General features: G+C 35.9%; 1 protein-coding gene across 3 annotated transcripts in view; it reads left to right on the top strand.

The window, feature by feature from the left end:
- NAV3 (neuron navigator 3) overlaps window positions 1-17,339 on the top strand; it is an 826,584-nt gene that overhangs the window by 241,488 nt on the left and 567,757 nt on the right. For all 3 annotated transcript variants that reach the window (XM_057740850.1, XM_057740848.1, XM_057740849.1), the window contains exon 2: window positions 12,523-12,931. In XM_057740850.1, coding sequence (XP_057596833.1) covers window positions 12,860-12,931 — 72 coding nt within the window. In that variant the 5' untranslated portion in view covers window positions 12,523-12,859. The remainder of the gene's footprint in view (window positions 1-12,522; window positions 12,932-17,339) is intronic.

Genomic DNA, 17,339 nt, shown 5'->3' with positions numbered 1-17,339 from the left:
GACCTGAACTATTGGAAATAGTGTGTATATGTGTGTTTTTCTCCTCTCTTCAGAGCTTAGAAACTCCATTTCAGAACTATTATTGAAGATTGAATTGATGTCAGCCAGGAAACTGTAATTTCCTGTCACTTGGCCTTGAATTGCTACATTGAGTTTTCAGGCAATAAACAAATTTAGCTAAAAGATGGGAGCTTTTTTTCGACTTATCATTAGTACCTAAGAATATGAATGTTTTATACTGTTCCAGCTCCATTACAGATACGGTTATTGGCTCAGAGTCATATTCAACCCTCTTTGCATCCTTTTATCTTGAACTAATCAAGTCCAAACTTCCTGCTGAAAACCCATGTATGTTCTTTTAAATATGAGCTGCAGAGCCAATTTATCTGATAAAGCAAATAACGTACCATTTCCAGTCTACAGAAATAAAACAGAGCAACCATGTTGGAAGGAACATAATGTTTTTCCCTGCTGTTTTTATTTCTCTTGCATATCACCAGTGGGAAAGATGGAATTTTACAAGAATGTAGTTTGTGAAGCATGATGCAAGGCAGTTTTTTTTTTTAAGTAATCTTCCTGCATACGTGGTATGCAGGAAACAAATTACAAGAGAAAAATTTGTTTTGTCTTACAAAATTGGGTTGCAGTTTTCTGAAAACCCACAAAATTTAAATTACATTCGTGTTGACTTTCTAGTTGCCAGGTTCTCTGTGATACCTAAACAGGGATACATTTATGTGTGGGGGCATTTATGGGGCAACCAGTAGCACCAAGGCTCTGTTTCATTGTGTACAGCTGAGTCAGGTGGAGCATGAAGATGTCCTGGGGTTAACTTGATGGAGCCCAACTCTTTGGCTGAGAGGATGAGCTGGGGACTCAGTTTAGGGGGAGGGGGCAGGACAGAGCCTTAAGCATCTGTTCTCTTCCTGATCCTAGAACAATCTTTGACACATGGGAGGCTCTGGGGAAATTTTTTATTAAAGGAAGAATCCCAAGGGAGAGGCCACCTTCTCATGGTGAGGGTCTTGAATTCACACTGTGGTCAAGTCAGGCATGTTCCAGGGCTGCTTGGTATAGTGAGTCAGTGGGAGGTGTAGGGACAATGTTTCCTTGTGCTGGATTGTACCAATTATATTGCAAGACATTTATCATGCTCCCCCTCCCTCCCAGTAAATGCCAGCAGTGTCTCCAGTTAATGGGACAACCAAAAAGAGCCCTCTCCTGGCACATTTTCAAGTGGCACCTGTGGGGAGGCTCTAGCCCTGCAGAAAACCACTTGCTATAGTCCTGTAGTTGGTTGGTTGAATTTATCTATCATAAATACTTTTACATTATGTAACTTCTCATTCTTGTTTTTTTAACATTTTTTTTGTGAACTATTTTAAGTGTTAAGAAAAGCACAGTGAGTAAGCATAGAGAATACACAGAATTAATACTTTTGTGTACTCAACATCTAGCTTTGCCACATTTTTAACATTTGACTTTAGAAGTTTTTTGACGACATGGAAGAAAATTTTAATAACCATGCAAGATTCCATGTCTTCAATCTCATTTTTATATCTTCCCTAATCTCATTTCTATATCCTCACCTGAGGAAGAAAACCTGCTATCTAGATTTCAGTGTTCTCATTTCTTACATGTTTTATGCTTTTACCATATTTCTATGTATTTCTAAATGGTGTTTGGTATTTCTTTACATGTTTTTAAATTAATTATAAATGATATTATACTGTATTCCTGTGCATCTTCCTTAGTTGATGCATGATTATGTTATCAAAATTTGTCTATGAGATATGTGAAGCTTTAGCTTATTCATTTTAAAAGCTGCAAACCATGTAATATAAATATATGCCACTATTTACTTATTTAAATTTCTGATACTTGGATATTTAAAATATTTCTAATTTTTTAAAAAATTAATGCCAAGGATGCTCTAATGAACATTCTCATACACGTCTTTTATTGTGTACATTTCAACTAGTAGGAATTCAGCTGAGAATCTGCTGACATTTAACTATACTGAGTTTTGCCGGATTACTTACTACGGTGCTTGCCCTATATCAACACAGCAGTTATACGCCCACTGGCAGTTCCTGGAAATTTTAGTCTTATCTTTTCCAACAGTTACCATTGGTAACATTTAAAAAATTTTAACAATTCGTTGTGTGGGACATAATTTGTTTTTAAAAACTTTGTACTTTCCTAGTTATTACTTTTCATATGTTGATCAGCCATTCACGGTTCCTCTTGTGGGCATTGCCTGTTTATATGATTTGCTCCTTTTCTCCACTGGGTCTTTTGTCTTCTTTGTTTGTGGTTTTCTGGTAAGAGTTCTAGTATGTATACACACATATGTGTATGTATACCATAAAAAGATTTTCCCAGTCTCTGGCTTTTCTATGTTATATGCTTATTTTTGGTTGTACAAATGGCTGTGGTCAAATTTTATCAATCTCTTTTACTAGAGTTAGCATTTTTTCTGTAATGTGTAAAAAATCTTTTTCTATTAGTCCTATTTTTCCTATGTGGATAACCACTTGTTCCAGAATCAGTTTTTAAGATTGTCACTTCTTTCCTCATTGGATGACCTATTAAATAGTCTTTATGTGGGTATGTCTATTTCTATTTCTGAGCTATATATTTTATCCATTATTTATTGATCTTTTCCTTTGCCCAGTACCTCTGTGTCATAAATATCTTTGTTTTATATAAATCTTGATATTATGAAAGTGTGCATTTTTCAAAACTGTCTTGGCTAGCCTTATCCCTTTGTTCTTACATATGAATTTAATAATCCTTTTGAGTTTCATAAAAGTTATACATTGAAATTTTGATTGGAACTAAATTGAACTTACTGACTAATTAGAATACAACTGTCATCTTTATGCTCCTCAGTCCTCCTACCCATGAACATGCCGTATCTCTCCATCTATGTAGATAATTTTTGTGGCTTTCAATTTAGAATGAGACTGTTCTATATAAAGATCTTAATTTTTTTCTGGTTTTATCTCTAAGAATCTTATATTCTGTATATCTCTTACTAATGGAATTGGTTTTAAAATTATATTTTCTTTCCCTGTTTTCATTGTTGTTACTGATATATATAAAGATGTATATTTTGCTAGTGTGTTATAAATGATAGCCTTATTTCTTCTAAATAATTTTGAAGTAAATTTTCTCAAACTCTCCCTATGATCAGTAATATTATGTACAAATAATTTTCTACCTTTTCTGTTCTTATTTGTTTTATTTTTTGTCTTACCATGCTGATAAGTGCTTATGGTATGAAGGTCTCTTGAGTGGCTGACAGACGTCTTTATCTCATTCCTGACTTTTAAGAGTCTTATTTCATACATGGTTTTATACTTTAACTGTATTTATTTATACATAATGCTTAGTAATGATTTACATGTTTTTAAATTTTATAAATTCCACATATTCTATGTATTCTTCTGTTCATCATTTATAGGGTATTCTATGCTATAGCAATCTGGCTTCTTTGTATTCCTATTCCTATTATTTAAAATTTTCTTTTTGCATTTAAATCGTGAATGGGTATTGATGTTAATCAAAAATTTTTTTAAACCTTTTTTGCAACAGTCATATTATTCCAGTTGTTTTCTAATAGTCGTGCAGTGGTAGAGTCCTTTACTACATGGGACACGGGAGTCATGGCTCTGTGAGCCATTGGTGGGAGGGCAAGTGGAACTCCTGGCCCCAGCACTGCTTGCTACAGGAGCAACTTCTTATCTTAAGCCTGGATCCTTTTCTTTGCACTTTAGAAATACTGATTTGCCTACATAGAGATTACAGTTGACCCTTGAACAACGTGAGTTTGAACTGCATGTGTCAACTTACTTGTGGATTTCTTTTCACTAAATGCGCACCTCGTTACTACACTATTCAAGGCTGGTTGAATCTGGATGCAGAACCACGGCTTTGGAGGGCTGACTGTGACGTTATACTCAGATTTTATACTGCACAGAGGGGTTGGCTCCCTTAACCCCCTCTTTGTTCAAAGGTCAATTGTATTTAACAATTCATTCTCAGAATTCAGAGCATAAACAATGGCCATTTCACCTCTGATTAATGGTTAGAATTCCAAAAGAAATTTCCAGTTACTTTTTCATGGTTTTTGGATCTGGTTTTATTACTCAGTCAACAGTATGGTCACAGGGACTGTTGATTCTTTTGCGTTCTCTTTGACTTGAATAGAGGTCTTAGAGCCTGGGAAAATATGTGAAATAAAGTGAACCTCTTTATTTTCTTCATTTGTAAACGCAAAGTCTGGAAAGCCTGAATTAGGATATGGAGTTCTGGATAATTAAAAATCCCAGTGTTGAATTCAGCTTTATTTCAGCCAAGTACATGAATTGGGACACATAAGCACAGACACCCCTCCACAGAGCAAAAGAAAGTAATGAACCAGTGCTACGTAAAACTACACAGATGAATCCTCCAGATTTAATACTGAAAAAAAAAAAGAAAAGCAAATTGAGGACACACTATATGATTCCACTTAACATGAAGCTTTAAGAAGAGAGAAAACAAATCTACTAAAACAGAGTAGTGGTTACCTTTAGGACTATTAAGGGAGAGGGGGAATTAGAGAGTCACATGGAGTTTTGGAAATGTTTTGTATCTTGATGTGGGTGGTGGTTAACTGAGTGAATCATAGGCTATACACAAGATTTTTGTATTTTATGAGTGTGATGCCTTAATAAGAGAATGGCTAAAATAATTTCAGAAAGGGCTTATTGCCCTTTCTAAACTATAAATATGTTTTTGATAAAAAGAGACAATTTTGGTACAGCCTTTTTAGGTTTACAGGAAATTACAGTTGACCCTTGAACAACGAAGGTTTGAACAACAAAGCATGGGTCCACTTGTAAGGGATGTTTTTCAACAAGTAGGTACTACACTATTATACGATCTGTGGTTGGTTGAATCCATGGATGTGGAGGGCTGACTGCTAAGTGGATTTTCAACTGTGTGACGGTCGGTGCTCCTAAAACCCCCATCAGGGGATCAGAATCAACTGTATTGGTTGGAGTGTATATATATATATGCATGTAATATGTTCTTTTCAGAATTGTAAGAATCACTTTATAAATGGCTACCAGCCTCCAGGTGTTGTGTCAGTCCTTGGGGGTGCTGAGAAAGTATACAGGGACTGACAGTCCAGTGGGTGATGAGTAACTAGGTAAGTGAGATATTATGGGGGAAGTCTATAAATGCTAGCAGAACATTGGGGAAGAAGGGGCCAACTTGTCTGGTGTAGGGTTGAGGTCATAAAGAAAGTGAAGCCTTCGGAGAGGAAATGGGTTTGAGGGGACTTTTTAACAATAAGTAGTAGTTTGCCAAGTGGATGTGTGGCACTTATGGATATGTTAATGCTCAAGTTGTAGAATGAGACATTGTACTCAGGAACTCTACGTTTTTTGGATGTGGTAATATGTGAAGCTGGAAAGTTAAGAAAGGATCGTGATAGGGTAGAGTGGTGAATGACATGCTGAGGGATTTTGATTTTCTTTTTAGCTTTAGGGGTTAGGGAACTGTTGAAGAATTTGAATTGTGTTATGATCATGTTTGCATTTTTCGAGATAATTTTGGCAGTAGTACCTAAGACAATTTCAGTCTTCCCTGGAGGTATGCCTTTGGTGCTTTTCTCAGTTTATGTAACTTCTATGAGTGATCTCTTTAGACTGATGACTCCGAAATCCAAATGTCTATTCCAGACTTCTTTTTCTTCTGAGTAGAATTGTTTCTCTGTCCCTGGATGGAAATTTGGCTTATTTCATGTTTTTGTTCACCTTTAGACAATATAAGCTTTATGATAACTTTAGGTCACAAAACAAGTTTTAATTCAAAATTTAGAGTATTTATTTCAGTATATTTATAAACATATCATTATTCAAAAGCTCTTCCTTTTCAGCCAAACCAAGATGGGTACCAGTGCCCTTCCTTACCACACTTCAGCCAGCTGGAAAGAACCTTCTTTTTTCACCTCCTCACCCACTCACTAGGATCTTTGTAGGGGAGGTGAGGAAGAGACGAGAGGTATAGAGGTAGAAAATTTCTTATTGGCTGATCCTGACTTAATGGCTTCATTTTCTATAGTCCTGGGGGATATTAAAACTAACTCTTTTGGTTATTTGCCTGGGATGTTTGAAGATTTCACTGTTGAGTCCCTCTTATCTCACCTCCCTTGATCTGGGTAATGACCTCTCCTTGAGATGAACATTTCGGATCTCTCCTTGGCTTCTCTTCTCAGAAGTACCTACAGCCTCCTCCTGCAGGAGTCCCTTACCTACCCTGGCAAATTTCTCTTTTGAGCAGGATCCCTTTCCTTTTATAAGTGAACTCGGGCAATTGTTCCTACCAGAAATTCCTAATCTGTCCTAAGATGTATATACATCTTTGATCTACATTACCCTACCCTGCTGCCATAGGCCACGTTACTTCACTCATGTACTGTGCTTCTGTGTTTTCTCAGTTGCAGGGAACACACAAATACAGGGAAGCTCTCTGAGTGGTCCCCTTAAAATTCTTGTGAGGAGGCTAGGTTGGGAAGTAGCACATACCCCAATCACTCAAAAATCCTTTCAGAATCTCACATTCATGATCTTTTTTATCCTGAATCTAAGTAAGGGACTTCTCGATAAGTTTGAGCAAGATGGAAACCTTCTCTTAAGCTATAGAAAAATGAAACTATTTATACTTACACATAAAGTTAATGGATTTCACTATAAAACCCAACCATTGAATTATATTGAGTAAGAGTAGCAGAGAATTAATATGACATATTGGCTGTTACCTCCATATGAGAGAATAACCTGTGATAATTTTTTCAATATACATAATCAATTCTTTTTTGCCAGTTTTATTATAAATGGTCTTTATTCCATGAAAGTAAGCATGAGTTATATTAGATTCTTTATGCATTTAAAATGAACTGAAGTCATATTCAAATTAATTTTTATATGTGTAATATTGAATTAATTCCATCCACGTGAATTTGCCTTTTATTATTGGTGTAAACTCATCAGTATTCTAAGGTTTTGATGTTAGAGTTGTAGAGTATGCTGATGCTCTTTGGTTTTAGCTAAATCTGACTCCCCACTGGACTGTAAACTCTGTAAAGACAAGGACTAGATTTGAAATTGGACTATTTTGGGCCACACCATGTTGAGTACATATTAGGTACTCAGTGCTATGTGTCTTCTAAATGTCTTTTAACAATGTCATGAAAGGCATTAGGTAAGGTGGATAAATTTAAATAACTTAGAGCATTAATGGTACTTTGGAAATTCTATTTTTATACTGATATAAATATATGTGTATAAAAAGTATGATTGATAGACTACAACTCATTACTCTAAAGAAAGTAGGAGAGATGTTTGAAGTCAAGAGGTGAATACATTTTTTGACATTTAACAGACCATGTTTTGATAAGATTGACATTGTTCTCAGACAGAACTCTGTGCCATAATCAAACAGCTGGTCCATAACCTTAAAAAAGAAGAACAGTGCCCACTAGTAACAAGTTTCATGAGTCTAACTTGAATGTTTTTTTTGTTGCTTGTTTGGGAGACCATTCATGGGAATACTAAAGACAGATGTATATGTTTTTTCTTAATTAAATTTTTTTATTTTGAAGCATGTTAGTCATCAAGAAAACTGCACCGAATGTAAATTTACAGCTCAGCGAGCTGTTACAAAGCTAACATCCATGTAATGCCCACCCAAGTCAAAAAATGCTATATCGATAGCACTCCGAACTCTAATCAAAACTCCTTCCTTCCCCCTCACTGAAGGTAACCACTCTCCTGACTTCTTACACTATAGAAGAGTTTTACCAGATTCTGAACTTTATAAAAATGGAATCATACAGTATATACTCTTTTTGTTTGGACTTTAAATTCTTAGTGTTTTTGAGATTCATTCATGTTGATATGTGTATCTATAGTTTATTCATTTAATTTAATGTATAGTTATCCCTTGTGTAAATATACCACGTTATTTACCTATTCTAATGTTTTATTGTTTCCAGTTTTGTTTTGTTTTGGTTTGGTTTTTGGCCATTCTGAAGAAACTTTCTTGTACATATCTCTTGATGCACATATGCATGTATTTTTTTAAAGTACATGCCTTAGAGTATTATTGTTGGTCTATATAAGTATCTTCAAATGTAGTAGGAAATACCATTTTTTTTTTTCAAAATAGTTGTACCCACTTATACTCTGACCAGCAGTGTTGTTCCTCTGCATCTTTGCTAGCAGTTGGTTTTGTCATTTTTTGTAATTTTGATCCATTTAGGTAGATGAAAGTTTATAGCTCATTATCATTTACATCAGCATTTTTCTGATTACTAAGGAGGGTGTTCACTTTTTTATATGTTTATTGGCCATTTGTACATCCTCATTTTTTCTCAATTTTATTTTTAAATAATTTCAGATTTACAGGAAGTGGCAGAAGCAATTACCACCTGGTATCCTCCATTGGTAACATCTTACATAATTGTAGTACAGTGCCAAAGCCTGGAAATTGGTATCAGTACAATCCACAGAGTTGATTCATATTTCACCAGCGTTATATACACTCATTTGTGTGTGTTTGTGTGTGTGTGTGTATTGTTCCATGCAGTTTTATCACACTATAGAGTCATACCGTCACGTCTACAATCAAGATTCAACCTTATTCTCTTACTACAAGACTTCCTTGTATCATACCTTTTAGGCAACCTTACCCTCTCTCTCCATCCCTAACCCATAGCAACCACTAATCTGTTCCCCATCTCTATTTTTATTATTACTTTTGGCGTGCTTATTCAAATATTTTTCACTCTTGCCTGTCTCTGCTTGATTTTTGGATATTTTTACGTGTAGTTATATGTATAACAAGTACATTTTCCTCCTCTATGGGTTGAATTTATATTTTCCTATTGGTACAATCTGATGAATAAAAATTCTTGATGTCAATATAATCTCAATTATATTTTTTCTTTATGTTTAGTAACTTTTGTCTCTTGTTTAAGAAATCTTTCCCTTCCCTCAGATCATGAAAGTAAGGCTCCTTTCCCAGAAGCCTTATTGTTTTGTCTACAATCTGCCTGGAATTGATTATTGGTGTGAAGTAGAGGTCAATTGAATATCCATATGAATATGCAGTTGACCCAGAACTCTTTATTGAAAAAACTTTTTTCCCACAGCTTTGCAGTTTCAGCTGTGTAATTAATCACATGACCATAGGTGTTAAGAGTCCTTCTTTGGGCTTTTGCATTCCATTAGTGAACTTGCCTACCCTTGTACCAGTTACGTACCTTTTTATTTAGTGTAAATTGATAATAGGTCTTCAAATCTGATAAAGCAAATAGTTGCAACTTGTTCTTCATGAGTGTCTTGGATTTTCTTGGTCTTTTACGTTTCCATATATATTTTAGGAGCATCTTCTGGAGTTGTAAAAAGAAAACTGGGAATTTCAATTAGTAATGCACTGAATCTATAAATCCTTTAGGCATGAGTTGGCATTTCTGCACTACTGAATCTTAGTTTATTAATAAGCCCTCTATTCATTTAGATATTTATTTTTGATGGTGTTTTATTGCACTATCATAAAGTTTTTGCCATCTTTTATGAGATTCATTTCAAGATATTTGTTATTTTTAATGATACCGTAAAACAGTATCTTTTTAGAGTTTCATTTTCTGAGTATTTGTTGCTGTTATAAAGAAATATTATATATTTGTATTCAGGAAAATTGCTAAACACATTAATTCTAGTAATTTATCTCTTGATTTTTTGTGTTATCTGTGTGTGTGTATATATATATATATATATATATATATATATATATCATCATGACATTTGCAAATAATGTTTTTTTCCTTCCTTGTAATGCTTATGGTGTTTGCCTTCATCCCTCTCCCTCCCTGCCCCTCCTTCCCCCTCTCTCTGTCTCTCTCCCTCTCTCCTATTTTCTTGTCTCACTGCATAGCTAGGACTTTAAGTACAATATTGAATAGACATCATGTTAGCAGGTATTTATGTGCTATTCCTGAGCCAATGGAAAGTGTTTAACTTTTCACCCATAAGTATGTTTGCTATAGATATTTTATGAACACACTTTACGAGATAAAGGACGATTATGAAAGTCCCTTTCTAGTCCTCATTTGTCAAGAGGTTTTTTTTTTTGATCACGAATCAATGTTTAATTTGTCAAATTATATTTCTGCACCAATAGAGCTGAGCATACCATTTTTCTTCCTTGTTTGTTAATGTGGTGAATTACACTGATTGATTTTCAAATCTTAAACCAGTCTTTAATTCCCAGGGTGATACCAACCTGGAATTGATATATGATTCATTTTATACTTTACTGGGTTCAGTTTGCTAGTGTTCCTTCAAGACATTTGCTTCTATGTCCATCAGTGAGATTGGCTTGTAATTTTCTGGATTTAATATGCATCCTTTATCTTCCCCGTGTCTGAAGTGCTTCTCTTGTGGGATATGCTATCTTAGATAACATTATCTTAGTTCCCTATGCTCATGTACCCTTAAACCACACACATGTCCAATCAATTACCAATTCCGTCAGCTCGTCCTTTCATGTACCATATCACTCAGTTTTGTCATTCTTTCCTACCTGTCAGCTCCTACACTAGTTCAGAATGCTGTTGTCTCTTTGACTGTTCTAACAATCCCTATAAGGTTTCTCTTGCCACAAGCTTTGTTCTCTCCCATCTATTTCCATATTTTAATTAAGATGAACTTTTAAAATAAAAAATAATTTTATGTTACATTCTTTCTTAAAAATTTTCAGTGGCTTCCCGCTGAATTTCTTTGAATTCCTCAGATAGGCTATGTTTTCTCCTATGTCCGAGCCTTTGCCCATGCAGTTTCCTTTGCTGGTAACATTCACACAGTACACAAACTACTACATAGTATATAGTAAAAATGCCTATGCAGCAGAGCAGAGGAGTTGTAGAAGAAAAAAATTTGGCAAAAGAATGTCAGGAAACAGTTCAGGAGCTGATTTTTCAAACACTATCTGTCTACTTTATCATTTATTTTATGCTTGGCTTGGCGTGTTTTGTGGTACCTGGAGGTGAGTTCTTAAAGGGAGCATGGCATGTTTGACCCTTGTGCTCATTTCTGGATAGTACAGTTTATGGGTCATGTCAAAAGTAAAGCCGTTTAAGTAAATAACCAGGGTGGTGAGGAATTGTTGGAGGCACTAGGGATAGTTAACCCACTATGGTGATACTCAAAGAACTGCCAGATGAAAAGGGAAATTAAAAAGATTTTGTGTACATTGATGACTACAGCGATATAAATAATTACAAATGTACAGACCCATTCGGGAATGCAGACTTCATCTCCAAATTAGGAAGAACAGTCTAAAGACTAGAACTGCCCCAATATGGAAAGAGCTGCCTCCTGAGACACTAAGTTCCCTCTTGTCTGATGTATTCATGCAGTGGTCAATTATGTAAAGGGAATTTTTATATTAGAGCAGTGATTCCAGGACTCGGGCCATATCTCAAACTAATTAAATCACAGTCTCTGGGGATGAGACATAAGAATCAGTAGTTTTTGAAGCTTCCCAGATGATTGCAAAATGCAGACAAGTTTGGGAAGTGCCCTGTATTAGAGGGAGGTTTCAACTCTTCAGTGGTTTTCTTGCATCAGAATTGTTTAGAAGAGATGGGAAAACGACAACAACAAAAACCAGAACAGATTTGCAAGCACTACCCAGTAGCTTCTGAATTAGCAGAGCTGGGTGGACCCCAGGAATCTATGTGATTAAGATTATTACCAGTTGATTCAGTTTTCTGGATGGATTTGGAAACCACTGGATTATAAGGAGAGTGCCCTATGTATTCATAATCTAGCAAGGCACTTAATAAAGTCATTGTTGATGTCCTTGTGGACAATAAGATACATAATATGAATTGAGATAGCTGTATCTGGGACAAAGAATGTGTTTTGGGTTCAAAGGTATCTGAATTCAAATTCTAGTCCTGTTACACTCATTTAACTAGACTTAAATAATTTGCTTACCCTCTCAATCTCCTCATCTTAAAATGGAATAATAATATCCATTTTATAGATTCGTTTGAAGTTTAAATAAAGTTATTTATGAAAAGTGTCAGTCTAGCATAGTGTCTAGTTATAGTGGGCTCTTTTCTGAATTCTGTAGTTCTATGAATGCTGAAATTAGCGGGACCATGGGGCATATACTCGTTTGGTGAATGGGTGTGTATTCCCTGTTGATTTTTAGCTTCCATGTGCTGCAAATCCCTGGTTTTAATATTCTGTTTTGCTTCAGGTGTTATAATTGGTATTTTGAAGGCCATAGAGTTAAAGAATAATGCCTTTCACTTGCCATTACTTCCATGGGAAATATAATCCAGGCCTACAATTTTTTTTCTAAATTGGACATTTCAGATAAGAATTTTTCATTAATTGTACTATGAATGGTGGGGGAGAATTAACTGTGTGCTTATTTTTTTTATCCCAGGTTTACAGGAACTGTGTAATTATTTATTAAAATGGAAAACTGTGAAGAAAGAAAAAGATAGCAGTTGGAGTTAAAATTCCTGGATGAATATTTTGCTTTTGAGAAGTCCACATATGAAAACGATATGCTGATTTGGAAAGTCCCAGGAGTAAATTACAAAATTCATTTTTTTCCATTCAGTCCATGGATTTTTTAATTATTCCTTGGAGCTGATGGAGTTCAGAGACGGTGCGTGATGGGAAATGTGGCATGCCAGTGTTTTCCTAGTGATTGCATCTTGGATTAGTTTGCTGCTCTTTTGAAGAGATTCCATTGTGAAGGGTAAGAACCTAATGTGATGGATTTATCTTCAGAGATGAACAGACATGGGAAGAATCCAGTGAGTCACAAGCTAGAAGATCAGAAGAAGGTAATACAAATACATTTCCTTGGTCATTTTTGTTTTTGCTTACATAAAATTTGGTGAATTGGAAATAAATATGCTTTGAGAGATAAAACAACATACTATTTCATGGAAGTTAATCCTGCCATGTAGACAAGTGTTGCTGTGGGTCTGGATTTCATCATCAGTTGGTGGTTTTGTTTCTGAAGTCTGAATTCATCCATCCTATGGGCTTGTAAAGGGTTCTACTGTGCTCACTCACCGTTGACTTGATTCTAGTGACATGCTGGCCTGACCTCATGTGAACAGTTTTCTGAGATCCAGGGTGAGGTATGAGTCCTGGGGCATCTCTGGAGTAATGGAGCAAGTTAGAACTCTCCTAAAAGAGAACACCTGCCTTGCTGCTATTAGAAGGATTAGTTGGCATTTGAAATTCTCTGATTTCATGTCTTAGGGCACATCAACCTTTCATTTTTCCAGCTAATCTAGAAAGAGTCGTGAGGCAACTGTGAGCTTTGGTTTGCCTCCTCATGTGTGATGTCTAAGGAACTAATGGAAAATATCAAGAAAGGACTGTGCTAATACTTTTTTTTTAATGGGCTTAGAGAGCTTCTAAGTAGGAAGTTGGGAATTGAATACTGAGGGTTGCATTTCAGCCTCATTTTCCTAGCCTTTCAGAAACTCTTACCTGCTAAACTGTTGCACTGTTGTGAGAACCATCTAGAGAGCACTTATCAGAAGGGTCAGGGATGGTGTCCGGGAGAGAAAGCCTGCTCATAATGAAATATATTCTCTTTTGTGGTGCCTTTCATTAAATCCGTTAGTACAGGAGAGGTATGTGGGGACCCAGTGGCTAAGGCACAAAAGCAAGGACCAGTGAGATAATAGAAGATTTTTAGTTAGAACTGGATCTAAGGGACATGATTAAGGTTTGTTTTTACATCTGTCTCAAAAACTATTTACTACTCTCTTTGTATTCCCAGAAGACAACTAGCTCTTTCACAGTTTTAGAGGTAAGAAATTTAGAAGAGGCCATAAAAAGTCAATAGCTTATTAATTTGTTCTGATCTGGTGACCAGTGCCACTAGAATGGGGGCTACAGGGATCCCTCTGCATCAGCCCAGGCAGAAATGGATGGATTATTTATGCCCAGTTTGGTTCCTTCATTGAGTTTACCTTCAGTGTAAGTAAATCTCAGAAAACACTAAGTACTATCAGTTTTCAATTCATTGTGGGTATAAAATTTCTGCACAAATAAGTGTGTTACCAAAAATGCTGTTGGTGTTTTAAATGGTCGGCATATTTTTTTCTTGCTGTTAGCACTAAGGGTGTTAATCCATAGGAGTTGGCAAGATAAGTTTCCACCTGAAGCACGCTCTTCAATTTCTTAACTACTGAGGAGCCTTTAATCCCTTTTCTCTATCCACATTTTTTAAATGTCACATTGGTGGTAATTTGCCTACTGTATTGGGCTAGTGAAGAGGGTGAATGAAAATTATTGCCTGCCATATCAGTACAAAAGGATGTTGTAGCCATCAAGTCATCACATGGTAGCTGCCCCAACAGTGAGCCCTGAGGGAACTCAGGATGGAAACAGGATGCCCACCATCAGCCACTGCAGCTACCCCTGACCGTGCACCCTGAGAAAGCATTGGATACTAGCCCAGATAGCTGCAGTATACATCCAAGGGATGATTTCAGTGAGCCCTGACTCTTGTACCTTCCCATGCATAGAAAGGCACTAAATTCCTTAACTTGAAGTATCTGATTTCCTTTAGTTAACAATAATCTTTCGATGTTTTGACTACCTGGTCTTTGTTGGAAAAAAGTCTTCAGTTTTGTCTGCCTGAATAAAACTTAATTCTTAACTTTTAGGTTCACTATTTTTCAGTTGACAAGAAGGAAGTGGGTTAGGTGAACAATGAGTACTACAGAGTTCTGATTTCTGATAGAAGCCCTGCTTTTCTGTCAGAAATGCGAAGTACCTCTGCAAGTACTATCCTTTATCCTTTCATTTCCTGAATAAGAGATATTTTTGCAAACACAGAATGGATTGCAGACTAACGAATGGAATGAATTGGAATGGAATGAATTTTAAAAGTCATTTTGAGAATTTCTTGAATGGAACTTTAAACAATGGTCAGTAATGACGCTTAGTTGCCCAGGGCAATTCACAAAGGACTGTTTAGCACATAAAGAATAGTAATAGAGTTTAGACAAACTGTGGGGATGCATGATTCTGTGGGAAAAAATAAAAAAAAACCAAACAAACAGCTTGGTGTTGTGTTACAAGAGAATCCCTGTTTCACTTTAGCTTTACCTTCTAGTTGGCAGGGAGATGGGGGAGGAATGAACATTTTCATTCACAGTATCAGGATGGAAAATGGGGTTCTGATGATTTTACTGGCCACCTGATTGGTGCAGGCATTTGCAGTGAAGAAGTCAGGAACTCATATGTTGATTGAGATTCAACTTGTTAACTGTCAGCGGGAACAGCTAGTCTAGTGACAGTTTTGTGAGTTTGTATTAAGGAGAAAAATGAAATGTAGCATCATAAATCTTTGTAGATTAATCTCTGGGCACAGCTCTGACACCATACAATTGCCAGTAGAGATTATAAGATCATTCATGTAATTACTTTGTTTGTAGTCCTTTGTGATGAATTAATTTAACAGGCACAGTGTTTCAAATAAGTGAAATAAAATGTGTTAATTCTAACTCGCAACTTGAAAATCCTGAGGTGAAACATTTTTTGGTGTTACTGAAAAATGTGTCCTTTTCATAATTTGACATTTGTGTGGTAGACATTCAAAGCAAGATATGTTGAACTGGGTTGAATATAGGCTCCTATTTTGTACTCTGCACAACCGATTTCTTGTTCAATACATAAAATAGCTTATTAGCTTTTGTTTTTAATTTAAAATATGTGGATTTGTACTTATTATGCTCTACTTCTAAGTAAAAACTTTTAGGATACTGAGCAAGAGAGTTTGTGAATATGTATTTTACTGCAATGAGTAGGTAAATGTCAGGGAAGAGATCATTTGTGGAGCACTTATTATATACCAGGCACATGCTTGGTCCTTTCTGATTTATTAAGAAAGTACTTTCTTACAAAGATAAACTGCTTTTACCTCTTTAAGATATTTGGTCCTATGAACATAATGACCAGTTCCTCAAGAATATGTATATACTAAAAATACATACACACACTATTATTCAGAATTAAAGCGTTCAAAATTGTGTGTGAATTCTTGGACTTCTTTTAAATAATGCCTCATCACCTCATTGAGTCTGAACAGAGGAAAACAACCTTGAAAGTTAAAAAGGTATCCTCTCCACAAATCCTATATTGAAGCACTCTTCCTTATGGATAAACCAGAAATGTGGCTCTTATAGGAACTGAGAATACTTCTAAGAATTTCAAATCAACTTGGATTAGCGTAAGACTAGGTGGAATTCAATTGTCTTTTTTCATGTGATTTTTATCAGTAGAACTTTCAGTTAGTATTGGCCCATAATCCTCCTCTTGGCATTCAGCTTCTGGAATGTCCCAGATGGGAGAATTATGATGGCATCGCAAAGCTCCTGAATGCCCATAATGAGGTGTTTATTTTTGGAAACTTTACCTTTTGACCCTTGTTTGCTCGTTGATGCCAGTGAAGTTGGTATATTGCTTTCCACTAATTGTATTGCTTTGTGGAATTATTTCTGCAAAAGCTCCCGGAACAGTGAAAGCCCTATAGGTACAAATGTCACTTCTATATAATTACTTGTGACCTTGAACTGAAAAGCACAGCTCGGTAGATTTTACTGTCAGTCTAATTGCAGCAGTTTGCTGTCCAAACAGCCCTGGGACTGCTTTATTGCTCCACGAATTTGCTAGGTACAGCCAAAAAGGGTAGCAGGATACACATTTTGAAATTATGGCAATAACATGCAATAAATATATAGTGACCTGTTAGAATTATTTTGTTTTTCTCTTCTCTAAACCAGAAAGGGATGAGCAGTATTATTGCGTACATGTGGAGATACTTCCTTTTATGAAAATGTCCAAGATGGGTGCCATCTCAGTTTGTCACTTGCTACAATCATGTCTTTTACATGTCAGCATTATTTTCACAGTCTTGCAAAAAACTTAAGATAAATTCCAACACATCATATCTTTCTTCCTAAGAGATGACAGTTATTTCAGAAGTGACATACTCTGGGTGTGGTGAATGAGAGTGTTTAAGATGTGGAAAATCATGGAAAATGAGAGACATGATTGTATTTATTAGAAAAGGGAGTGCTGATGGAGCAAGCCTATTATTTTGAGGGTAGCCCCTGTGATGTTGTGGACTTGAAATCAAGCTTAAGTTGGGGGGTGGGGTTCGAGAAAGCATCATCTGTAAATGACAGTGAGTGCTTCGTCTCTGTCTATCCACATAGACTA

The sequence above is a fragment of the Hippopotamus amphibius genome, chromosome 7 (assembly GCF_030028045.1).
Source record: "Hippopotamus amphibius kiboko isolate mHipAmp2 chromosome 7, mHipAmp2.hap2, whole genome shotgun sequence".
NCBI lineage: Eukaryota > Metazoa > Chordata > Mammalia > Artiodactyla > Hippopotamidae > Hippopotamus > Hippopotamus amphibius.
This window is presented reverse-complemented; position numbering and strand designations above follow the sequence as displayed.